The 26,016-nt window shown below is 35.2% G+C and overlaps 2 protein-coding genes across 3 annotated transcripts in view; both read right to left on the reverse strand.

Annotated features, from left to right (window-relative positions):
• LOC125877221 (cyclin-T1-3-like) overlaps positions 1–26,016 on the reverse strand; it is a 557,390-nt gene that overhangs the window by 367,207 nt on the left and 164,167 nt on the right. The window lies entirely within an intron of this gene.
• LOC125877219 (V-type proton ATPase subunit a2-like) lies at positions 1,123–13,834 on the reverse strand. Of its 2 annotated transcripts, XM_049558561.1 has the most exons (19): positions 13,516–13,585; positions 11,982–12,026; positions 11,780–11,822; positions 8,827–8,949; positions 8,588–8,695; positions 8,126–8,236; positions 7,860–8,033; positions 7,269–7,406; positions 6,428–6,535; positions 6,180–6,287; positions 5,935–6,083; positions 4,675–4,828; positions 4,263–4,423; positions 3,971–4,177; positions 3,592–3,775; positions 3,422–3,505; positions 3,116–3,309; positions 1,735–1,794; positions 1,123–1,613 (listed from the first exon to the last, which is right to left on the reverse strand). In XM_049558561.1, exons 4-19 carry the CDS (start codon positions 8,929–8,931, stop codon positions 1,409–1,411), a joined length of 2,250 nt encoding a protein of 749 aa, XP_049414518.1. In that variant the 5' UTR covers positions 8,932–8,949; positions 11,780–11,822; positions 11,982–12,026; positions 13,516–13,585; the 3' UTR covers positions 1,123–1,408. The 2 variants fall into 2 exon arrangements, with proteins under 2 accessions (XP_049414518.1, XP_049414517.1); XM_049558560.1 differs by lacking the exon at positions 11,780–11,822 and having other exon boundaries at positions 1,124–1,613; positions 13,516–13,834.

Raw genomic sequence — 26,016 nt, forward strand, 5'->3', positions numbered from 1 at the left:
ACGAAATTTGGTTCACTGATTAGCTAAATCTGATTCAAGAAGAAGAAGCACAAGGAATAGCAGTCAAGAACAACAATGTACGAACAAAAAGAAGAAGAAGAAAAAGATGAAGAGAACGGGAAGAAAGCAATCAAGAATGAACAAGAAGAAGAAAAAGAGAGCAAGTATTGGCAGGGGTAGGTATGGGGATTTTGCAGTTTTTATTTCCCCTTTTGGATCCCTGACTTCCCTCCATTTTTGGTTAAATTAGGTTTAGTCTTTTACCCTTTTACCCTTCATTTAATACAATGGATCAAACTGTCAACTTAAAAACTTGTAGGCAACTCCCACACATGCCTCATAAATCCTTAATCCTTAATTACATAATTGTCACCTACACTCAATTAAAACAACTTGTGTCACCACCATTTACTTTTGAAACTTTAATGTCACCCTTAATTCAAAATCCTCAGTAAGTTGATGTCATGATGTAGACATCGAAATTTTGTAGCACTCTACAAGACGAGTTCTATTTCAGTTAGGGTTTTTGGAGTCAATTATACTCTAAACCCTAACTCATATCTATATAAAGGGTAACATAGACATCTCAAATATTCGTAAATTCATGAGATATTCATAAAGAGATCAAGATGTGTCCTCATGCGTTCGAGAAATATGCTACTAACAACTCTCGAATCAGAGAAAAAATACATAGAGACGAATCAAGGAAGCAAAAATATGCTACTAACAACCCTCGAATCACAAAGAAAATACAGAGAGAAGAATCAACGAAGCAAGAACCCTCGAATCACATAGGAAACACAGAGAGAAGAATCAAGGAAGCAATGCTTGCCTTGCCACCATCACACAAGGAACGAACAAATTTGTACCCACAATGTTTACTAATAAAATTAAGTTCTTCGTATTTTATTTGTATTGCAATCTATTTTTTATCACTTGTAAAATTAGTTGCAAACAAATGGTCTCTTAGCTAGCGTTTAGCCTCAAATTTCTAAATATTCTTGACAAGTCATTTTTGGGTGAAGTTTCACCATGCATTTGCCAAATCATTTTCTTTACGAATCCCAAATTCCTAAGAACACAACCGAGTACAATATCTCTGAGAAAATTAAAACAACTTTTAAGTGGATATGATTCAGTAGAAGAGATTTTGTCACAACAGTCATCAATCTCAGCACCAACTATAAGAAACAGAAACAACTCTATACTCGAAGCCATTAACGGGCTACTAACAACTGACTGCTTATTGTTTGGGGATGTACTAATTACAAGTGCATGAGGTACAAAAGGCATTTCCTAACACTCACCTTTTACTACCGTCTTACCAAGAAATTTCTACAAGCATGATTAAAGATCGAAGCATGTTTTGATCAATGATCAGTAGTGTTTACACAATCGTCTATGTCATTTAGTCATCATCCTCACTAATCAAACAAAACGAGAAGGGGGAAAACTTGTATCCGTCTCCCTCATAGAACTTGTTCTGGAATTCTACCCAATGAAGACGCAAAGCATGTAAGAATGCACTTAGAGTTTCCATCACAAGTAGCACACCGACAGTAGCAAATATAAATACCACTATGCCAATGATAAGTATGATGAGATTATTGTACCTGTAAGAAAACAAAGGATACACTAGATGTCAGGTCAAGGAAATGGTCTCTTGCTCAAAGAGAAAACAAGGATAATAAACTCTCCAGTTCATATTTATGGGCAAACAAGGAAAAACCTTACCCCATTGCGAGAAGCAGAACTTTGTCATAGAACACACTTGACAGTTCTGAATGTGCCAAACTGCACAGAAACAGAAACATAAAAATCATATACCTTTATAAAAAGAACAAATCTTTAATTACTAGTTAAGGACTAAACATAGGTAACATGAGAACCCTTAGATGATCACCTTCGGGCTACATATATGTATTCTCAACAGCTTCTATCAAATACAATGATCTCCTCTAGACTCGTATGCTCTACAGCTAATAGCTTACAGCTAAAACTTGAAAGCAAACTGAGAAAAACTGTCAAACTTATTCAAAACATCCAGACTGCTATAAGATCAATCATGATTCATGACCTTCAAAGGGCACATCAAATTATCATCAATCAATCAATAACTCCTCAACCCCCACACTAATTGGATCAATTATATGAATCTGCTATACCATTCTGCTCTATTAGCATCTATTCAACTCATATACTAAATAATCTGTCTTTATAGGCAAATTAAACATTCTCTAAAACTGGCACCTATCCCCACACTAACATATAGGCTGTGACCAAACAAAAAAAAACCCATGTCAAGCACCTAACCTAATGAAACTATAACAACCAAAATTAGTATGGACTATGAATCCTTGTGTTCCATGCTACATGTATCCTGAGCAGCTTCTATGATATAGAATTATCTTTCACAGGCATTTGCTTTACAGCTAAAAATGGATAGCAGAATAGATATCCTGGCCAGCTTCTCTCATATAAAATGATTTCTTACAGGCTGATTTGGTTTACAACTGAGTGTTGATAGCGAATTGAGAAATGTCAAACTCATTGAGATCAAACCTACAGGATCAATCCAACCGTCATAAATCAGACTTCTTCTTGAAGCTTATTTCATAACTCTTGAATAGATGTGTCAACAGAAGAATGGTTCAAATAGGAGAGTCAATTATTTTGCCTAGCGTCCAGAGGATTTAAAGATGCCAAACTGTTCAAGCTTCTCAAATCATTATTGACAAAAGTTGAAGATCTATCATTCAATCATTCTGGTTTAGCTCCTTTCGAAGAATACACAGACGTTTGCAGCACAAAAAATAAATAAATCAGATGAAATGGTTCTCTCCATTACTTTTGCTTGTATCAGTCATACAAAATCAAAGTTTATCAGTAAAACTTTCATCCCTGTTAATCTGAACTTTGACTACTTTCTAGAGTGAATACTGATCAAACATGCAGTCATTGACTAATTGTAAACTAGTCTTTTGAACATCTAACTTCAAAACCGAATACTTATCAACAGAGGTGAGTTTGTACTTTATACATTTGCAAGACAGGAGCATTTATCAACTTGATATATACGTTCATACTTCAAACTTCAAAGCTGGTAGATACACACCTGAGGGCCCATAGACGCAGGTATGAAGCTGTATTTGAGACTGCTCCAAGTACAAATTCTATTGTATGTATGAGCTGATGTACGAAAACTTCACTGAAATCAAATAATTCATGTCCATGTGAATGATCGTGTGTCTCCAACTCAAACGAGTCATCAGTGCTTTCAAGCATTGCATACAATTGACCTCGATGCCTCTGGAAATTCATGATGTGATAATGAATAAAAGTTCATGGAAGAAGAAGAGCAATACTGGAGAAAATAAGTACCGCCAAATTTTTGGCTGAATTTATAGAGTTTAAGACATACTTCCTCATGTTGTTTCTTTAGAAGAAATGGCTTTGGAAATAACATCCATGGAACGGCAACAAGTGCAAGTGATACGAACAAAAGCTGGATCAGAAGAGAAGATAACAGATATTAGAGATGGCCTCTTCTGTAGCATGTTAGATGTATTTATAATTTAAGAAAAATGAAACCTGGAGGTATTTTTGCCCAGGAAAAAGCTGGTTCTCGCCCAAATCATCAGTAGGGCTTAGAAACATGTATATCATTACGTGGTACAGATCAGCTTGAGAACCAGTGCACCATTTGACAATAATAAGAAGTGAAAGATAGCCAAAGAGGCTGTTCAGAAATATTATCTGGGGGACAAACTGATGCCTGAAAAATACATGATAATAAGTATAATGGCAGAGTGGCACACTAAATTCCAATAGCACATGAATACTTTACACACATTCAAGGGTAGAAATTAACAAGAACTGAAAATGTTGATACAATAGAGGCAAAATGTTATTTATAACTGTGAAATGTCCCGAGACACAACCAAGGAAAGAGGCATGTAATCTGGCTTACCAGACATTCACATTATTTTGAAAAAACTTTGCGTTGAAATAGCTTAAAATGATTCCAAGATTCATCTGAGCTACACCTAGTAGAATTGACATCTTCATCTTCAAAGAATTCAGAAATGGTAATTCGCTGCGTGAACCATGCCACTTAGGATCCACACCAAATGGATAGGCATCGCGGACCTTGATCAAACCTGTTATAGTGGCATCCCTTCAACAAAAATAACTGGTTCAAGGATTGGAATTGGAGCAATGAAGAAAACAATGAGAGCCTGAACTACTACTTCAGCACCTACCTGCAGGAAGGATCACGACAACCATAAGCTGATTGCCCAAATATTTCAAAGGGGACAGAAAAAAATTCGTTATATATGAATCCTGTATATATCGAAAACAGAGCCATCATCATAATAATGTAGCGACCGCCAAAAGTCATCTCCATGATGTCGCCAAGCTTCTGTTGAGATAAATCAAATTGAATGAGCCTACAATGCTCATAAAACATATTAACTGAATTCAAAGTCTATAAAACATGATTTATCAGTGATGCCAAGTCAACGATGCACAACTAGCTCTTAATCTTTCCTGAGCAAAACATAATTTTCCATTAAATTAGCAATCAAAGATGGTACAAATAGGGACAAAGAACTGTAAAGACAGATGCATATAACAGCTGGATACTTTTCAGAAAAGAACTTCGGCACTGACCTGACCAGAGAGCTTCCTCTCCCGTAAGATGAAATATAATGTCGCAAGAAACAAGCATATACCATGTCCCCAGTCTCCAAACATGACAGCAAAGAGGAATGGGAAAGTTACTACTGTGAAAACAGCAGGGTTAACTTCCTGATATTTTGCAATCCTATAATGAACCACAGACAAGAGGATCTCTAAGGAAGTGTAGATACCACAGTACTCCAGTCAAATAAATAGTTAAAAAAGCAAAATATTGTCCTGCAAGAGACCACTTAAAAACGACTTTCTCTCATGGTCATGGTAATAAAGATGAGGAAATCAAGTTGCTAGCACAAGAAATGTTGAAAACTGGATGTCATAACCTATGATGCTCTGTCACAAGGATAAGCAATCAGAGGAAACCAGTCAACTGTTCTTTTGTTGTCAACATAAATCTGTGTGTTTATATTTAAATATGTTAAATCAGGAAAGAGACAAGAGAGAACTGTGATCTGTACACAGAAGGAAAGAAGTTAGTGGGGTGCGGGAGAATGCCAAACAGAGCAGTAAATTATTTTCGCCGACATAAATGAAGAAGCAAAGTTCTTTCTGACAGTGAATGGCAACTATCAAAGATCACATAATGTTTTGTTACCCATTATTCCTTCAATTTTACCCTTATATGAGCACATTGAATATTAGACTTAATTGTATATATGAGTAGATCATATATTGAGCAGATTTAACTGTCTGAAAATCAACCTGTATTGGTTTTAAAAATAGGTGTATTCAGACCTTTAGTTTTCTGGTTTTGTTGAAATTTTTAGGGACTCCGATGCTTTGAGGTGGGTTCAGATTTTTGCATAATGCACGAATCAACTCAGAGAAAATTTTATGTATTTTAAAATTATCTTTCCAAAGTAATAGCTCCCTATGCAGTTTGTGGCTGCACACTGAAAACCTGAAGCAATCACACCAGTATATGGAGGGAACGAAATTTGCAGAATTATAGTCCGCACAAACAACAAGAAATATCAAGTGTTTAATTGAGACCGAGCATCACAACTCAACTTTCAAGGAAGAAAATGTACTTCAATGAGTGGGTGTTCCTAACCTTAAATTCATTTTGAATTTCTTATCTAAGGATAAGTACTCACTTAGGATGTTAATCATGTATGTGGTTAGTTCAATCAGGAAAAATATCAAACAAAGTTAGCTACTCTTAACGGGCAAAGCGAGCCCCTTTATTCTGAATTAAAGAATTCAAAATCAATCAAATCTACTATTACTCACCCATATGCATCAACAATTTCTTGGAAGGCAGATGTAAATTTGTTTGTACGGAAATATGTAGGTGGCAATTCTGTGGTATGCAAGACCTGGAATATGGCCCCAACTTGTGAGTTACCATCCAAAGTTGCTCGATGCAACGCATTTTGTATCTGCAAACGTCCAAAGGATGTATGTTTGACATTAGAAATTACATAATGAACACAAAATACAAAAGTAAATTATATCAAAAGGTGGGTGCACTGCACCTGGCTGGTGGCATAAACTGGACACCAACCCTCACCCACAAGGCACTTCTTTGTCACATCAAAACTGAGCATATTTAGTGTATGGAAAATGAACTTCTCCTGCTTCACCTTCAAAAGTAGAAACGGATGCAATTCAGAGACAATGCAACTCTTGTACACACGTCCAATCAACAAATTTGACCAGTTGAGTAATAAAAAAGTGTGGTTCCATTAAACTAATAGATGGCTAAGAGAAACATAAAACTTACCAGAAGGTTCCATTGGCCAAATTCATAACCAATGGTCTGTAAGAGATTTGCCCGGTGTAGCTGTCCGATGTCTACGGTGGTCTTCAACTCTGAAAGTTTTCGAGATACCTATGAGTAAAAATAGGGAAACAACTTGGTAAATTCAACAGAAATGCCAAGGTATATACCTTGACAAAGAATAGCTGCACATCTGGAGTAACATGTTATGGCAGAAATCCAATTTTTTTTTCAAACGACTGCTACTCGGAAAAGTTAACTGGTATAGAGAGAGAAAGTACATGAATCATTTCCTTAACTTGCATCAATAGCTGATATCGTTCACTATTAGGTTACAGGCTTTATAGCAAACTGACAGGTTGAGTTATGCAAGGATGAAGAATAGTCTTTTTCAAGATTAAGGATAAGTATAGAAATATCTTTTGAATTGTGAACTAAAAGATCAAGTACTATAGGGTAGTAAAACCATTCTAACAGATCTATCAGAAATCCAAATGGATTTAATCCAGTTGAGTCTCATGTTCAAAATATTTGTCATCAATAGCATATAAAAAAGTTTGATAAGCCAAATTTGATGAAAATAACCTTCTAATATATTTGAGATCAGGGTATAAAAACTTAAACTAAATTTATGTTTGGTACTTTTAGATATTTCTTAAAGGAGATAATCATATGCGACGAGTAACACTTATATAAGCAACAATTCTTTTCTTTAACTGATATATAAGCAAGAACTGATTTAAGAGTTCAATAACTAGCAAACTGCACCAATCATACGGTTACGTTGAAGTCCATCCACTCCAAGCATACACAACTAAACCCAAAAGGTAATTTTGTGGCATACCTCCGTTATCAGCTCAAACTGTCTGCCTATGTCATCAGTGAATGGATACCGATTTGCTCCAAATGCATCGCAAATTTTTAATATCTTGTTCTTCGCCCTTTCTCCAGAGTAAAAGATAACAAACACATTCTTTTCAACCTAAAAACAAAAATTAATAAGCTCAGAGCACTTTTGGGATATGATTATCTTGGATCTAAATGAAAAAGAAATACACCCAACATGAAAGATAGGGGGATATCAGATACACAATTTGGTGTCCTTATATCCTTCTCCCTCCCAAGGAGGATTCAGTAGTGAAATTTATACTACAAACATCATAGCACTTATATCTTCTAAAATGAAATAGCTGGAAATAAAAACTATGAAACCCCAAATCTAAGCATCCAATTCTCAAAGCACAATAACTTTAAGCGCATGTTGTTCAGACTATTCAAAAATGTCAGCGTGTGCATGTTGGATTCTCCGAAAGTAGTGCAATTTTTGAGAATTTGACATGGGTGCAGCATCAAAAGTGAAGAGACTGCACAACTTAGATTTAAGAATCATATGAGCCCCTCTCTATTTTCAATAAGTGAAGGTACTGGAGTTAACCTCGCAGCCTGACAATGGATCCGTCACAGGATTTTTCACAACCACTTGCTTTAAAAATACATTTCCTCTGGTTGCACGAAAAAGAAATCTTTCAAAAGCCATAGATTTCTCTCTAGCAACAAGCCCACTGACAAATCCCAGCTTAACTTGTTTTGAAGGATCAGCAAAGGCTTCCTGTGTGAAAAGGTGAAAAGCAAACAAAGTATATCAATTTATAACTACAGTACCTCTACCAGAAAAATACAACACCACCAATATAGCAGTACCTGCTCTAACAACAGAGGACTATCAATTGATCTCTCGCCATGCATGTGCTCCTCCAGTTCTTTCTGTTGAGCTGTAGCACTCTTTTGAGCTGAATGGAAGAACTCACCAGCCTGGTGGAACAAAAACAGCTTGTATTTAAAACATCTCTATTATAAAAGAGCATAATGCTAGCCAAGCAGATACATTGTGCCAGATAGTTTATGCCAGAGATACTTTTTTTTTTTTATTTTGGTAACCGAGAAATCCGTCTGTGACCCGCCCTTCGGACCAATCACAACCTTCTAAACTCGGTGGATAATGGGCCCGCCCCTCTACCCTTCTCCACTTAAATACCGGGCTTCGCTTTACATGGTTTGGGGGATTGAACCTGCGACCTAAGCCACAAATCCTCCACCCTTTGCCACTTGAGCTAGGCCTTGGGGGCTCTATGCCAGAGATACTTAGCATCAATGTAGCCTCACCTTCTGCAGAATAAGCTTATACTCGAGAAGCTCATTGTAAGAACGTTGAAGCTTTTCAGTATTAGTATTCATCTCTGATAAATCAGCTTCGAGTTCACCAAGTTTGACCTTCATTTCCATTTTTTTTAAAAAAAAACATGGCAACAATCAGAATCATGGTAACAGTGACAATAAAAGTGATATAAAGAAAATAGCATTCCATGGTGAGCCTTAAATACAAGTAGATAAAATAAGCAGACCTCCAATTCATCCAGATTTATATTTGGGCACATTGTGGTCCTTGTTGAAGGAGTAATCCCTGCCTTCGTCATTTCTTCCTTTAAAAAGCGAAGTTTACGTGCCATATCTCCACATCTTTTAATCTGTGAAAGTAAACCCATGCATAAGTTAACTGAGAATATGTAAATAGAAAGTGAGTTGTATTGGTGCAAAGTTTATCTAAGCTGTGATGCTAGTGGTACTCAGGCAATGTATAAGAACTGAATGAGCATGTCTAGGAAATTGATCAAGTAGAAAGCCAGTGCTGATGAAATGCCTGGCCATTCTGGATTACTTCAATCAGACATTCAGATTAATCACAGAAAGAGGAAGACCATATCTGAATAACTTATAAAATCCTACAGGATACAGATGAAAAAGGTCATCTTTGTGTACTATCAGATAAAAGTGGCTTGTTGCTTCAAATATGTTCTATCAAAAATAAAAATTAAATTAACCTGCTCTATTTTACCATGTTAATGACTTAGGAATCGTTTCGTTAGTGGACAAAATTACAGTGAGATTTTGATGCGAGGATTATAACACTGAGATTAATAATCCCTAGATTATTTAGCACTCCCTCCGTCCCATTTTATGTGGAACCCTTTGACTTGACACGGTGTTTAAGAAAAAAAGGAAGATTTGGAAACTTGTGGTCTAAAACAATCCTTGGATATTTGTGTGGTTGAGATTCATTTAATCAAGGGTAAAAGGGGAATTTAAAAGTTAAATTGTTTCTAATTGTAGTAAGGTGATATTCTTTTTGGGATGGACCAAAACGGAAAGGGTGCCACATAAAATGGGACGCAGGGATTAATAATGTTTTGTTTAGTTGATTGAGTTAAAAATGAGTATATGGTGTATAGTCAAAAAACGGAAGCACGATGCACTAAAGCTCTTGCTATGCATGGGGTCCGAGGAAGGTCCGAACCACAAGGGTTTATTGTACGCAACCTCTCCTTGAATTTCAACAAGAGGTTATTTTTCCACCTAAGTTGCTCGAACTCGGATGCGGGTGTTCGATACGGTTGCGGATCTAGAGGTCGGATCCTTCATGATCTAATGTTTAAGATTCGGGGATATGGATCCATTTAATGGATACGGGTTCGGGGATTTGGCTAAAAATAATTAAAATATCTAAAAATAGAGTTATAAAACCTAAATTATGAGATATTACGCGGAGAACTTGAGGAGAATCCTGGAAGGAGATTAAAGGAAAATGAGTGACATAGATATTTCTAAATATAAGGTATACCATTTTCTTCAATTTCACCTTAGTTTTTGTATTGATTACATAAATCATTAAAATTATCCAGACTTTCCCCATCGATTTTGGTCAAAGTACCCAAAATCGGTTGACCAAATTGGACACAGATCTTACACCCACACCCACGTCGTGTCGACACGGGTGAGGCACCAAAAGTGAAAAGTTCAAGCAACTTAGATTTCCACGGCTTGAACATGTGACCTCTTGATCCGTCACATGGCAACAACTTAACCAATTACTCCAAAGCTCCCCTTCAGTATATGGTGTACAATTGAAAATAAGTATTTGGTTTGTAACCCAAAAACTTTGAAAAACTTTTAGTTCTAATTTTAATCTTGGCTTTCTTAAAGGACTTTGGGAAAAGGACTTTGTGGAAAGAGCATATTTGTCTTTTAATTGTTTTATCCCAGGATTACTTAACCTGACATTGTTATCCCACGTTGAATGTGGTATGAAAATGTGCCAAGATTATGGTCTAAAATAATCCAAGGATTAGTTAATCCCGAATGAAATATTTCAACCAAACACAGGATAAACTAATCCCACATTTTTATTTTAGGATTATTTTCTTTATCCTTGATACAGAGCGACCCCTTAAAAGCTAAAGCCCCTAGACGAAGGGTGTAATCCAATGCATTGGTGGCCTCAATAGAAGGTTTATCCTTATATTATACAAGGAAAACATTATTAAGAAAATTCGAGCCAACAAATCCACACTCCAGATAATTTGCAAATCTGGTTCAAATCAACGTGCTGCAATGACTATTACGGCTCCAATAGAAGATGCTAACCTAGTAATAAGCTAGAGACTGGATAACCTACAAATCAAATCACTAAAAGCCAGGGAGATGGTGCATCACAATTAACAGCCAACCAAAATTTCCACTTCAGTCTTTGCCTTACAGTTGTTGAAAGTCTATGGCACTAATGCATGCATTAACTCTATAGAGACGAAAAAATGTCAGATAATAAACCAAATGGCATGATTAGTAATTACTCTTGTTTGCCTTAGTAAGCTTGCGTGCCACTCAAAGGTAGAAGTGGCTTTAAGTGTGAAGCGCAATTGAAGAACATGCTTGAGTGAACAATGCACAAAATGAAGGAAGAAAATTACATTTTACAAGAAAAAATAATAGAAATTTTGAAAAAGAAATTGCAATTGAGCACATATATGAAATAAAGGCGATGTCTATCTAGTTCAAAATCCATCTATTTCTGAGTCTAGCAGAAGATAGTGTGTTAAGCTTACAATTCAAATTTGGCATGTAGATTTGTTGCAGTACTAAATTTATAATTTCCTTTCCTATCGCTAACACATTCATCCAGAAAAATTTATGAACAATAATATAAAGTTTTGACAACTATTTTTTCCTTTGATGTCGCCCAACACAAGTTTACTTTAGGTCCTATGTATTCTAAAGAGTTTTTTCGTCCTGTCAGAGGTTTATATGCTACTCGAAAATATAGAGAACAACTAAAAGCTTTTATTTCTGTTTTTCATTTTGTTTTGTGTAGTATTGGACTGAGATGCACTGAAATGGAGCAATATAATTTGGTGTTGTTTTGTCGTTCTCTACAAGAAGAAACCCAGCCACATAATAATTAAATTCTTTAAACTACTTTACAATACGGTTGATTGGCTTGTTTTTATTGAGAGTATGCCTTACCACCTTCGTTGAAACGCCACTGAAGAGAAATTAAGCGTTTAACCTACATTGATAGTGATACAATTTGATAAAGAGTAACAGTGAAATGAAAGTATCAGAAAACGGCTGTAGACAGCCAAAATTTAACTAAACTTATACTTCAATTCCAAAATAAAATCAAAATCGTGTAAAAGAAGAACATAACAAGAATGATAAAACAAACCTGGGTTGCATATGTTCGCTGGAATGGGCTCTTTTCCACATTAAGCTGTAAAAAAGCATTATCAGGTGGAAATAATCATTCCTTTGTTCTAAGATTTTTCAGCAACAGATGACAGACCCAAAGAGAGTCTAGTGCATAATTAAGAAACATAAAATTCCACGAGAACTTGGTGATCTACCATCAGAAATCCAAGATCATCTTAAAAAGGAAAGCAGAAAGAAAGTAAAATCCCTTAGGAAACAGAACTGATGCAGTCATAAATTGTTCCTCCAAGACTAGCTGATTGGAAAAAACATGCTTAGAATATAAAAAGCATAGTCACAGTTGCAGAAAGAATTGAAGCTGGCAATAGATTGATGCCTTCAAAAATAACTTGAAGGTCACATAGGAGGCAAACTAAACGACAGTTTCTTCCCACAAAATTTTCTGAATTACTAAAAGGAATTAAAAGGGGATCTTTCACAGCCAACATTACAGAAGTTACTCTAAGAGAACCAAATTTGCCTACTAAGAATCCTGAAAAAAACAACTCACTCTATTTCAAAAGATTGACATCATCACTTTTTGAGGAACCAAAAAAACTAAATCTACTATAAATTGTCATACATTTTTCCAAATATTTCTCATAACAAAAGAAAACAAATTTAAGCTATTTCTATGTATTTTTTAAAAAAACTAAATCTTAATTCTAAAAACTAAGGACCTTAGAGTTAAGACTGAAAATGAGATGTTTCATGCCTCAATAGGATTTGTAAGGATAGGCCTAGCTCATTGGTGGTCGACAATCCCTTTTTGTCTAGAAGGAGTTTACTCGATTTGGCTTTGAAGGCCATAGCACCTAGTAAGAGCTTGGAGGTGCTTGAGATGGTATCATGCCAAGGCATTTGGATACTACATCACTGATTGAGACAGTCTAGGTTCTACTATTATTTCGCAAGTTCTAGTTAGGATTAGTAAGCTAAGGCCTAGAGCCCTTACTTGTACTCTTTCCTCTGGGGTTTGTTTTATTTTTAATTAAAAAAACTAGCCCGAGGCACCCTACCTAGTGGATACACTTAAAAAAAGAAAGGAAACGAGAGATAATTTGACTATCAGGTTGTGAGGGAGCTAAATGTGTTCATCTACAATGGAAAATTAAATATTCACTTTTCTGAATTCCCTCGTTAGAACTACTAGCTCCACCACGGCTATAAGGGCCCCTAATCCCGTCATTCTTTAGAATACTGAACAATACAGTACAGCAAAGTCAACTGATCACATTGGTATGCAAAATCTCGTATCAAGTTCAGCCCTTTCAGCAATTAAAAAAATGGCAATATCTAATTAAGTCAAAAGGAATAATCTGAATCAAATTCATAATTCATGAAGTATGTACATTCAAACTCGTATCCGACTCATCCTTCAGCTATGAAACATACGGCAAATTTGATATTCAAAACAAATGATAAAAAATCAAAGGTATATATATGAAAGATGTAGGGATATGTAAACATTTCATATTCATATGAATCAAATGTGCTTGCTTGATGCTTACGTCTTTGAATTGGAAGAGACCGAGGTCACCGAGGTAAGAAACTGTACGATGAGCGGATTCCAAGGGGATAATCAATTGCACCAACTGCATTGGTTCAGATCGTAAAAGATCCATCGTCGGACAACATCCTCCTCCGTCTACCATTGTTTGATTTTCTCAAAATGGTTGAGATTTTATGCAAATGTACTTTAATGAACGTATAATGCAGTTTGTTTATACAATTCTTCCGATGAATTACTGTCGGCGGAAATTCCACCGGCCGATCGATTTCTGATTTTAGCTTTCTCCGGTAGTCTTCTCCATTTGGTTATAAAGTCAGTCGTCAAAGAATCGAGATCTGCATTTCGAAAACCATTTAAATAGGAACTTCTAAACGGCAGCGTTCTAATACAGTTCAATTGTCCATTGTTAACTTTTGAGTTTAATTAGGACGTATTTGGTTATGCGATATGAAATATCATATGATATGTATTATAATATAAGATCATGAGATAAATTGAAGTTTTGTTTGAACATGCGATATGATATTTTTGTATTTTATATTTTCTAATAAACATAAGAATCTCATAAGTTGTAAAACTATTGAAATAGCCCTAATTGTTTATTCAATCTTACCAAATAAATAAAAATTATTTATCTTTAATTGATTAAACTTTAATTCAATAAAAAAATTCAACATAAATTATAGTGTACTAGTCTTTAACCAACATTGTTACTTTGAATCATTTGTTGGTCAATATCATCCGCAACTATATTTTTATGATCATTGACCATAAATATTTAATCACTCATTTGGTATTCTCGCAAATAATTATGTAACATTGCACAGACTATGACAATTTTCACTTGTGTATCAATATCGTAATGATTCATGCCTTATTTCACTTGTGTGCAATTATACATTTTCAGTGCATTAATTTCTTGCTAAAAATCAAGCATATTGGAATAGTGATTATCAAACATACATCACCAATTTTTCTTTTTTCATATTAAATTCTTTAAACATTTTCATATATAGCCGAAAGAGAACGTTTTTTTTATTATGAAAAATCAAAAACATATTACTCCTTCCGTTCTTATTTATATTCACCAAATCAATTTCTACTTTATTATTTATATTCACCAAATTTAAAGTAATAAAATTATGTTGATGAGAATAATAAGTTTCAAAAGTAATGATGTGATTATAAATTTTATTTACATATGAAATAAAATATAAATAGTTAGTAGATATAAATGTGTGGTTGTTTAAACAAAATAAAAACTTATGGGTCAATTTTTGAATTTAAAAATCCCAAATCATGATATGGAATTCTCATATCATGATTTTTGGAGAATATAGTATTTCATCTCATGATATGAAATCATGAGATGGAATCAACGTGAAATCATATGTTCAAACGCTGATTCTATCTCACGATTTTATATCGTGATATAGTATCACATGGTCAAACGCCTACTTAATATCGAAATTATTTTTTACACAAGTATTTAAATTTATTATCAGTAAGTTTTAATTATTTTTATTTTTTTTAATATTCTATTCAAATTATAAGTAAGGAAAATACTAAATTGTAGAAGGCAACCACGACTTTTTTTTTTTTAATTGAAAGGTGGCAACCAAGACTCTGTATTTACTCTTACCATTTTTTTTCAAATCATAAGCATACGACTTTATTACTAAAAAAAAAAAAGAAGGAAGGATTCAATAGTGTATTGTCTTCATTGATGTCAATTTCTACTTTATTGTTGTTTAACACCATCAAATTTTAGTTAATTACAACATCAACCTTTAAAGCAATCAGTAAAACAAACCCAAATAATAACTATCACCATTCTATAACATAGTTCAAACTTTTAATTTTAACATTCAATTTTTTAGTTTTTCTAAATAAATTTACTTATTTGAAAAATACTATAGTATAAGTAATAAAAATTAATAATTTAAAATAATCAGCATGCATATTAAAAACTTGGAATAAAATTAACTCGTTTTGATATGAAATCTAAACATCATCACATAAATTGAGATGAAAAAAATAACTTCTAAAATTTCTTAAGTATGATTCTACATTCTTTGTTGAATAACTGATAGTAGAATATTTTGGGAAAAAGAGATATACAATAATTATCTTTTTAACATTGAGAAGAAAAGTATTGGGGGTGAGAAATTGGCAGTAGCAAGGGAAATAGTAAATCCTAAAATTAAGGAGCGGAAAGAGAAAAAATAATAATTAAGGAAATGATTTTAAGAAAATAATGTGCTAATTGTCTATTACCTATTAATATTATCTGTTTGTTTAAAATAAAGTTTCCATTAATAGTGGATATTAGTTAAACTCTTTTCTTTTTCTTTTTATTGTAAAAATAGTGGGTGATCCTTTTAAGACCTTCAGAGTCTGTTTGACATTGCTGCTAAAAATTACTTATTTTTTAAGCACTTTTTAAAATGACTTTTAAAAAAAAGTGATTTTGAACAAAAGCAATTTGTGGTTGACAAATTCATTTAAAAAGTGTTTTTAATAAGCAAATCGTGTTTGACTAATTTTTTTTTTTAAGGAGTCACATTACTAAAAAGGGTAAGTATCAATGTTCTTTTAATAGTAAAATTATTTAATAGATAAAAACTATTTTAAATATCGATTAGAATTTTTTAATTAAATTAAAATATATATAATCAAATTTTCAATCAATATTATACATAAATAAGTAAAGCAATTAAATATTAATATAATATTAACATGATGGCTTAAATATAATTCAAAATATCAAGAAAAATAAATTTAAAAATATTTTCACAAATTAAACCACTATATACGGAAAATTCACCACAAAAATAAATAAAGTCTTTCATATTTTTAATACTACAAAAATGTTGTTGTTACATTTATTTCCGATTCTGTAAAATAAAACGTTAAATAATATATAAAATATAAAACAATAATAATAAATAAACATAAAATAAAAAATAAAAATTATTGTATAAAAATAAAAAATAAAAAATAAATTTCTTGAATGAAACATAACCAAACTTATGAGATATGCTAATTAATTAATAAGGGGCATAGTAGTAAATATGTTTATATGAGAGGGATAGTTTAGTCTTCAAGAAAATAATAGTCTACTTCTGCTTCTGCCTTTTTTAAGAAACATAATTTTTTAGCATCTTCCTAACAACAGAAAAACTGCTTTTGCTTCCATTCAAATGGAGTTTTAAGAATTTGCCAAACACTTCTTTTTAAAAAAAATGTTTTTTCACAAAAAAAAACACTTTTGGCCTCCCAACAACGATGCCAAATAGTCTCATATCTCTCTAGCTTTTTCTTGCCGTCTCAAAATCAATTTTATTGCTGATGTTTACATGTCGTACACACAGGGCCAGAATGGCCAAAGGTCAGGCAAAGAAAAACAACAATAAGATTCAGCTCTCTAATGTGAATGTCACGCCCTGAGTCTATCTCCTAGACGCAACATAGAACCTAGGATCACGAGTGACCCTAAGCTAATACTGAGTCTGGCATATCACAAGCATACTGAAATACAACTAAGTAAGCGGAAGCATAACTGTAAAGTGAGTCAAGACTAAAAAATCTTTGAGTGAGAATATAACTGAATAACAATGGGGAACAATCAAAAACCACTTAATACCGACTTTAGGTCTGAAAGCCTCTAATATTGATGAGCTGCTGGGACAAATCCCCAGCTAACTCTAAAAGTATAGATAACTAATAATGAGCTAACTAAACAAAAAAAAACATAAAGAAACATCCTCGAACTATGAGGACTCACCAATGAAGTTGTTGACTATGGACTGGAAGTCGAACTAAGCGCGATCTGGATGTTGAGAGCCTGAACCTACATCATACAATGATGTAGCACAAAAGTATATATCAGTACTTTGAATGTACTGAGCATGCATGATATATATACTAAGCTGAACAATATAAACTGAACATGGAAATAGATATACTGAGACATAACTGAAAGCTGAGCAGGATGCAATGATTAAGTACTAATCATGAAGATAACATGTTGAACTGAATACTAAAGTAAATGTTGCTAACATGGTCAATGCAATAAGAGTATGACTGTGGGATGTACTATTAACTGACATAAATCACGTGAGCTAAACATGTAATCTGATGTATAAGCCCTATCGAGAGGACTCGCTATACTTTGCCAGGGGTATAAAGGCATTACTGTGGCATGATCACTAAAATTGATGCCTAACTGTCACGATCCAAGGTATACCTTTGGTGTAAAATGACATATAGGGCCCCTAGAGGACATATACAAGCCACTTAGAATGCATAAACAAGACAATAGAAAATCAAGAGGTTTTAAAATACAATTCATATCATAAAGAATTTTGTCAAAACGAAACGAAAGTTTACATAGTCTCAAAATCATCTATTACATTAAGAGTGATTGGGATGTAATCCTAGCATCACATACAACATCTGAAAAAAGATGAAAAGCAATAAAACGTTCAGTCCTCGGAACATGATGACCAACCACTACTCAAATCAAGACAACCAAATTGATCTCTAGTCACGGGGATAGCGAAATTGGACCATCGGACCCTACATTTTTAGAAGAATGTAGGCAATAGTATGTGTTAGTACAAATATGTACCAAGTATGATAGCAATACATAGTGTTATAAAATCATGCTAAAAAGGACCTTTCATGTCATGCAAAGACCAAGCTAAAACCATTAAATAAGAGGTTAGAAAACATAACGTAATCATTATCAATGCAAGTAAAACTCATCTTTGGACACTTGTGAGATACTTCTTGAAATAACCTTAGCTCATCATTATTGTGGGAAGTAGCCTTGATCGACATTCAAGACCATGTGAGATATAACATGGAATCTAGTCTCTACCCCACACCAAAAGAGGTGTCCTTACTTGCCAAGTTAAGAACCATGAACTTCTAGCTTAAGTGGATTCACTAGCGAATGTCTATCTAAGACAACCTATGATGACACACAGTTTATGGAACACGGGTAATCACCACTTGTCCACTCGGTACTAAGCATAATTCCCACAGAATAGTTATCAACCATATTCATCATATCTTTAAGAGACATGGGTAATCGTCTCTTCTCTTTTACTATGGGGACATGGGTAGTCGCCTTTTGTCTTACCATTAGAATAACTCCTAAAACATGATTCAATGTTTAGTTGAGAAAGCATTTCAAGTCTAAGAATCCTTCATGTGAGAAAACCTTTCACATTCATGTGTTGAGTATTATGTCAGAAATCCTTTCACAATAATCAACAACAACAACATTTAAGCTTTACTCTCAAAGCAACTTATATCATATTTCATAAATTTCACAAGAAGATGCATATCTTCATAAAATCCTTTTTTATAGTTCAAAATCCACTTTTAATCATTATAATCTAGAAAACATGGATTAAATATGGGTTCATGAGAATTCATCTTAAAAGCATGGAATTATCTCAATTCATGCATAATAGTTCATAAAACAATCAGCTAAATCAACATTGAAAGGAACCCATGATATGGAAGAAAACCCTAACTTCAATTGGAGATTTTCTAACTTGTAAATTGGGGAATTTAGGCACCCTATGGAGGAAAGAGATCCATAGGTGAAAAATGGCATACCTTAATGCCAAAAGCTTGACTTCAATGGTGGAATTGAAGACTTGACTTGAAACCCTAGTCTTCTTCTTCAAACTCTAAGAGAGAAATATTTGAGATGATGAATCTAGACAAGATTAACTAAAAGACCGGAGAGGAACTATTACCTCCAACTGAAACTGAATCAGAAGGAAAGAGGTGAGGATACTTGACCATCATGGCTTCTTCTTACAAAGTAGCTCCCTTTTCGGATTGACTCCTCCACAAAACTTTTACTGAAGCGACTTTGTTATTTCTCAACCTACAAACCTGATGGTGAAGAATCTCAACTGGAATCCCTTCATAGGTGAGACTATCCTTCACAACCACACTTTCTAAAGGTACTATCGAGGTCGGATTAGCCATACAATTCTTTAACAAGGAAATGTGAAAGACTAGATGAACCGCTGCTGGTTCTGTTGGCATCTCTAACTCATAAGCAATATTACCAACCCTTTTCAGGATTCTGTAAGGACCTACATACTCGGGACTGAGCTTCCCTTTCTTTCCATAACTCATCACCACCTACATGGGTGACACCTTCAGGAAAATTCAATCATCGATTTCAAACTCTAGATCCCTTCTCCTCACATTTGCATAGGACTTTTGACGACTCTAAGCTATATTTAGTTTGCCTCTGATGATCTGAACTTTCTCCATAGCCTCATGAACCGAATCTGGCCCAATCAGGGCTGCTTCACCTACTTTAAACCAACTAACCGGTGACCTGCATCTACGCCCATAGAGTGACTCATAAGGGGCCATCTGTTATTGTAAGCGAACTCTATGTGAGGTAGGTGATCATCCCGGTTACCCTTGGAATCGATCGTGCAAGCTCTCAACATGTCCTCTAAGGTATGAATAGTATGCTCTGCCTGACCATCCATATGTTGATGAAATGATGTATTGTGATTTACCTGAGTACTAAGAGCTTTCTAAAATAACTTCCAGAAATGAGATATAAACGGATGGCCTCTATTTGAAATGATAGATAAGGGAACCCCATGCAACCTGACTATCTCGCTAATCTAGAGTTTGTCATAGTCCTCCGCTGAATCTGTAGTCTTGACAGCCAAGAAGTAAGTTGACTTAGTGACTCTGTCTACTACCATCCAAATGGAGTCATGTTGTCTGCGAGTACGAGGTAAACCCGTAGTAAAATCAATGTAATCACTTCCCACTTCCACGTAGGAATGCTAATATTTTGAGTCAAACCTATTGGTTTATGATGTTCTACTTTAACCTATTGACAATTAGGACACTTAGCCACAAAATTTGTGATGTCCCTCTTCATGCCTTTCACCAATAAACTTTGGCATAGATCACAGTACATCTTAGTGACACCAGGATGAATAAAATATCTGAAATTATGGGCTTCTGTAAAGATCTGCTTCCTCAACTCATTCATATTAGGAACACATAAGAGACTATGGTAACGAAGCAAACCATCTCCCCCTTCGGAGAAAACCTCAGCTCTCTGCTGATAAACTACACATTTCAACTAAAGTAATATAGGATGACTATCCTATTTTTCCTTAACCTCCGCTACCAATGAAGATCCTGACCTATTATGAACTATCACACCACCATCTGACGTGTTTGTAAGGCAAAATCCTAAGCGATCAAGCCGGTGAGCATCTTTGGGTAATTCTTTCTTCTCTTCCTCAACATGTGCCACACTACCTATGTATAGTCTACTGAGGGCATCAACGTGACATTGACCATACCCATATGGTATAGCACATTTATGTCATAGTCTTTGAGGAATTCAAGCCATCTCCTCTGACGAAGATTCAACTCTTTCTGGGTGAACACGTACTTGAGGTTCTTATGATCTGTGAACATATCAACATGAACACCATACAAGTAGTGTCTCCAAATGTTTAGGGCAAATACTACGGCTGGAAGCTTGAAGTTATGAGTCAGGTAATTCTTCTCATGAACCTTAAACTGTCTAGAAGTATAAGCTATGACCTTACCTTGTTGCCTCAATACACAACCTAAGATGACCCTGGATGTATCACAATAAACCACATAAATGTCTGAACCATCTAGTATAGTCAAGACAAGAGCTGTAGTCAACCTGGTCTTTAATTCTAAGAAGCTTTCTCACACTCATCTAACCACTGTAACTTGACCTTCTTTTGAGTCAACTTGGTACATGGGGAAGCTATGGATGAAAATCATTCCAACAAACCTCCTATAGTAATCGGCCAAACCCAAGAAACTTCTGATATTAGTCGGAGAGGTGGGTCTGGTCCAGTATTGTACTACCTCAATTTTCTTAGAATCCACACGAATCCGTTTGTTGGATACAAAATGACCAAGGAAAGCGACTGACTGTAACCAAAATTCACATTTGTTGAACTTAGCGAATAGCTGATGATTTTGAGGGTTTGCAGAAATGCACTTCATCACTTTGAGAATAAATGAGGATATCATCAATAAAGACGATAACAAACAAGTTCAAATACTATTTGAACACCAATTTGATTAAGTCCTGGAAAGCTGCAGGAGCATTTGTTAGTCCAAAAGACATAACTACAAATTCATACTGACCATACCAAGTCTTGAAGGTTGTCTTCGGGATGTCACTATCTCTGACTCTGAGCTGATGATAGCTGGATTTTAGGTCTATCTTAGAAAAAAATTAGCACCTTGAATTTGGTCGAACAAGTCATCAATCCCCGGAATGGGATACTTATTCTTGATTGTGACTTTGTTCAACTGACGATATTTAATGCACATTCTGAGAGAACCATCTTTATTTTACACGAACAACACTAGAGCACCCCATGGAGAGAGATGCTGGGTATAATGAAGCCCTTATCTAGAAGGTCTTTCATCTATTCTTTTAATTCCTTAAGCTCGGTTGGAGACATTCTCTAAGGAGGAATCAAAATAGGTTGGATATCAGAAAAGAGATCTATTCCAAAGTTGATTTCCCTTTTGAGAGGAACTCTGGGAAGACAAACTGGAAATACTTTTGGAAACTCATTCACCACTGGTACTGACTCAAAAGGGGGGTTTCAGAATTTGAATCCTTAACCCGAACATGATGATAGATATACCCTTTAGAAGTCATTTTCCTGGCCTTAAGGTAAGAGATAAATCGACCTATAGGCACTGAGTTACTACCCTTCCATTCTAAGACTGGCTCTCTTGGAAACTGAAATTGAACGATCCTAGTTCTACAATAGGTTAAGGCATTGATTAACGTATCAGGACACTTCATCCAATACTAAGCATCAATGATCGTTAAGTAGTAATATAGCCCAACTAAGTGAGTTGGGTCGAGTCCCAAGGGAGTGATACGTATTTGAGAATCAATAGGAAAACATGAATATGCTCAAGTCAATTATAGGTAAAAACATTTACGAGTAAAAGCATGGTTCAAGTTAAGGGCGACACAAGTGTCAAATAATAGGGGAATTTGATTTCAACTATCAGCTACAACAACAAATAACATGAAAATAGCAAGTATAGAGACGGGTTCTTGGGAAGTGATTGGATTATTGGCAAAGTAGACAATTAGGTGATTGCAATTAATAGTAAATAGTTGTAAATCAGTGAATAAGCTAGACTTTAGTGGGGATAAATTTTCTCTCGAACAATTTATCCCGAATCAAATTGGTTTTTCTCGAACACCAATAAGCAGCAATTAAGAACAGCCTATGCTTTAGTCCATTCACTCTCTCGAGCTGAATGTGTGGAAAAGGGTTTAGGGTTCACTCTCTCGAGCTGAACCCATGACAACCCAATACCCACAGACCATCAAATCAGTAATCTTGGTTTTAAAACCTCTCTCTCGAGCAAGCCAAGAACACGAAGGTAGAGTTGCATTTGCAACTACAACCCTTTAGATTAAGCCACAATTACTGAATTAAATCACTTTTAAACAACATTTACACTATCAATTAACAATACCCACAGCTAAATCAACCCATAATCACACCCCAAGAATTAGGGTTTTAGATAGACATCATAAAAAGGCAAAAATCGGTATCAAAATATATTTCCATCAACTGGGTAAGATTTATATTGTCTTTACAAAGGTCTAAGATGAAGAATCTTCAACACCCACTTCCAATTTCTCAGAAATAGAATTTTCAAATTTTCAAAGCTAAGGAAATATTGTCTCTAAACTCAGTTCTCAGCTCTCAAACTTGAAAACTGAATAATAATGAAAACCATTGAATGTTAGATTGATAGATACTAAACTAATAATTTAAAAATGTATTTATAGTCGCCAAAAATGTGATGTGAAGGACCATTCGGTGCAATAAGTCAGGATCGCCGATCCATTCGACGATCCGCCCTTTGGTCAATTCCATCGCCTTTTTTTCTTTGGCCTTCAACAACTTCAAGCTCTGTAACTTTGGGCGATATAACACTGCATCGCGGAATCATTCGACGACTCACCGACTGCTCCTTTCTATTGCCGACTTGATTTTCTCTTTCAAGGCTGGGCACATCGAAACATTAGGAGAGATCATGGCCATTCGGCGACTCACCCAATGGCTTAGGCGATCCTCAGACCTTTTTTTCTTCGTTCTTTCAAATGCCTTGTTCCTTTTTGCTCATTAGTCTCCATGCTTTGTTCCTCAATCCAAATACCTGAAAATCAAGGATTTACATTAGTTATTGGTACAAAATATGCATTTGAGGACAATAAATCTAATAAAATAAAGCCCTAAATGAGTCCAAATCATAGACTCATCAACGCTCCTAACTTAAACTTTTGCTTGTCTTCAAGTAAAACTCAAGTTCAACAGTTCAAAAAGGAAGTCTCAAATAGTGCTACACAAGACTCAATCATGAATGCACACAAAAAGACTCAACTTACTTATGCAAGGATCAGTTGTGCACTCAAAGATTCAAGTTGTGACTTACCATTATCAAAGAATCTCAATCTCAGAATACTTGCTTCAAAAGCAAGTTCAAGCTCAACAAAGGTACTCAAATGCCCTCACACAAAGAATTATTCCATATTCACACACAATGATTCACAATTTTAAATCTCCGGAATCAAATGCAACGCTCACACTCACAAAGATGAACACAATGCATGACTTAACCTATAGGTTTGCTCGTATTTTCCAATCAACCCTTGTTTCAGCTCACTCAAGATCAAAAAGGTCTTTTCAAGGCTTGTAATGGGGCTAAGTGCAAATGTATGGTCATTTAGGCTCAATGGTTGTGCTCCTCATGACATGTGTGTGAACAACGCTTTCTTTCCTTTTCTTCATCATTCTCATTCGTACTCAAAAGTCACCCCATTATTCACTTTCCATGGACTGTTGGAAACCCCATTTCTTTTTTGTATTTTCACAACTTTATTCCACAACTTTTTCATTTTTTTTGTTTTTCATTCGTTTCTTCTTTTTCTCCCTTTTTTTATATGAAGGGGTTCCATTTTTCTCAAAACCATGGGTCAAAAGGGACTTTCTTGAACTTCTTGATTTACCTTGTCTTTTCACCACACCCCCAACTTAGGCTTTTGGGCTAAGTTGGCTATTCAAACAAACCACAAATCATGAGGATTATGGATAATGGGTCAAGAAAGGTCACAATTTCATCAAGTTTCTTCCAAGAAAAGGCTAAGGCTCAAAGGGTGTTCAAACGGGGTTCACACACTCACAAGGTAGGCCATAAAAGAGGTATAATGTCAAATTGTTTCACACTCTTCAAAGTTTCCTAAGATCATATCAAGAGATTGCATCACTTAGTCTACTGGACCAACAGGGAAAATTCTAAGTGTCATCATACATGGTTCACGGTAAGCTCATCACATAAGGCATTGACACCAATGTTAAATAAGACTCCACATGTTCGCTAGTGTGCAATGCTCATCACAAGAGACTCAATTCGATACTTGGCTAGTCACAATGAGATGCAAAGAGTTCACATATTGTCTATGTAACTTCATTTGGCCACATCGTAGCCGCACATTCATTTTTGTTCGATTATGAGCACTATTCAAGTCAACGGTATTGATCAAGACTGATACTCAAATTTGCAAGAGAACTACCACATTCAAACACAAATAAGAGGTGGCACAATTTTTTCGGAAGGGTCCAAAAATCATTTGCAATTTAAAACAAGGAGCCACAAGTTCAATCATCCACAAAAATAGTGTAACACACAATTATAGCTCAAAATCCCAAATATATACACAAAACAAGGGAGTCACAAAAAGTGGGCCTCACCTCACCACAAATAAAATCATTTGTCCTCAAATGCAAGCAAAAAATCCAAAAGTCAAAATAAAGTAAGACAAAGAGGGAGGTAAAGAAGGGATCATGTCTACTCAGTCACTCTATCTGTCTGGGCATCAGTGCCCGGTGCATCAATCTGGACTTGGGTATCAGTGCCCGGAGTCACCTTAGAAGGACCAGCTCCACTGGACCCATCCATGGATGTCTTTGTCAGCGATGTCTAGATCACCGACTGCACAATCGTCTCCTCAAGGTCCGACATGTCTTTATATATGCTCTCCTCCCTGATCTCGATTAGCTCCTCATCGGTCTCTGCCTCCGACTCATCAACTGCTGCATCATCCCTATGCACATCTCCGGTGGTAGCCGGAGGAATCTCTGAAGTCTCAGGAGCATCTAAATCATTTGCAGCCTCTACTAATGAAGTGAAGTCAATACACTTTCGATAGTCTATGTCTTTTCTCAAATTTGCTACCTTGGCTTTCAAAAGCCTGAACTCTCATGGTGCCAGTGTCAGTAGAAGTCTGGAAGGGGGTCAATGTAGCCAAAATAGCAGCCTCAATCATCCAAGGAACATATCTCTCTAGTCTGGTCTCTCTCACGTCAGCTGAATGGGCCAGATGCCCCATTTT

The sequence above is a fragment of the Solanum stenotomum genome, chromosome 9 (assembly GCF_019186545.1).
Source record: "Solanum stenotomum isolate F172 chromosome 9, ASM1918654v1, whole genome shotgun sequence".
NCBI lineage: Eukaryota > Viridiplantae > Streptophyta > Magnoliopsida > Solanales > Solanaceae > Solanum > Solanum stenotomum.

What these genes read in the sequence shown, in the direction of transcription:
- LOC125877219 (XM_049558560.1), bottom strand. Translation starts at nt 13,659, where the DNA reads ATGGTAGACGGAGGAGGATGTTGTCCGACGATGGATCTTTTACGATCT. An exon ending in CAGTTTATGCCACCAGCCAG is followed by an intron (nt 6,084 to 6,179) that starts GTGCAGTGCACC and finishes GGACGTTTGCAG; the next exon opens with ATACAAAATGCGTTGCATCG. An exon ending in GTTCTGCTTCTCGCAATGGG is followed by an intron (nt 1,614 to 1,734) that starts GTAAGGTTTTTC and finishes GTTTTCTTACAG; the next exon opens with GTACAATAATCTCATCATAC.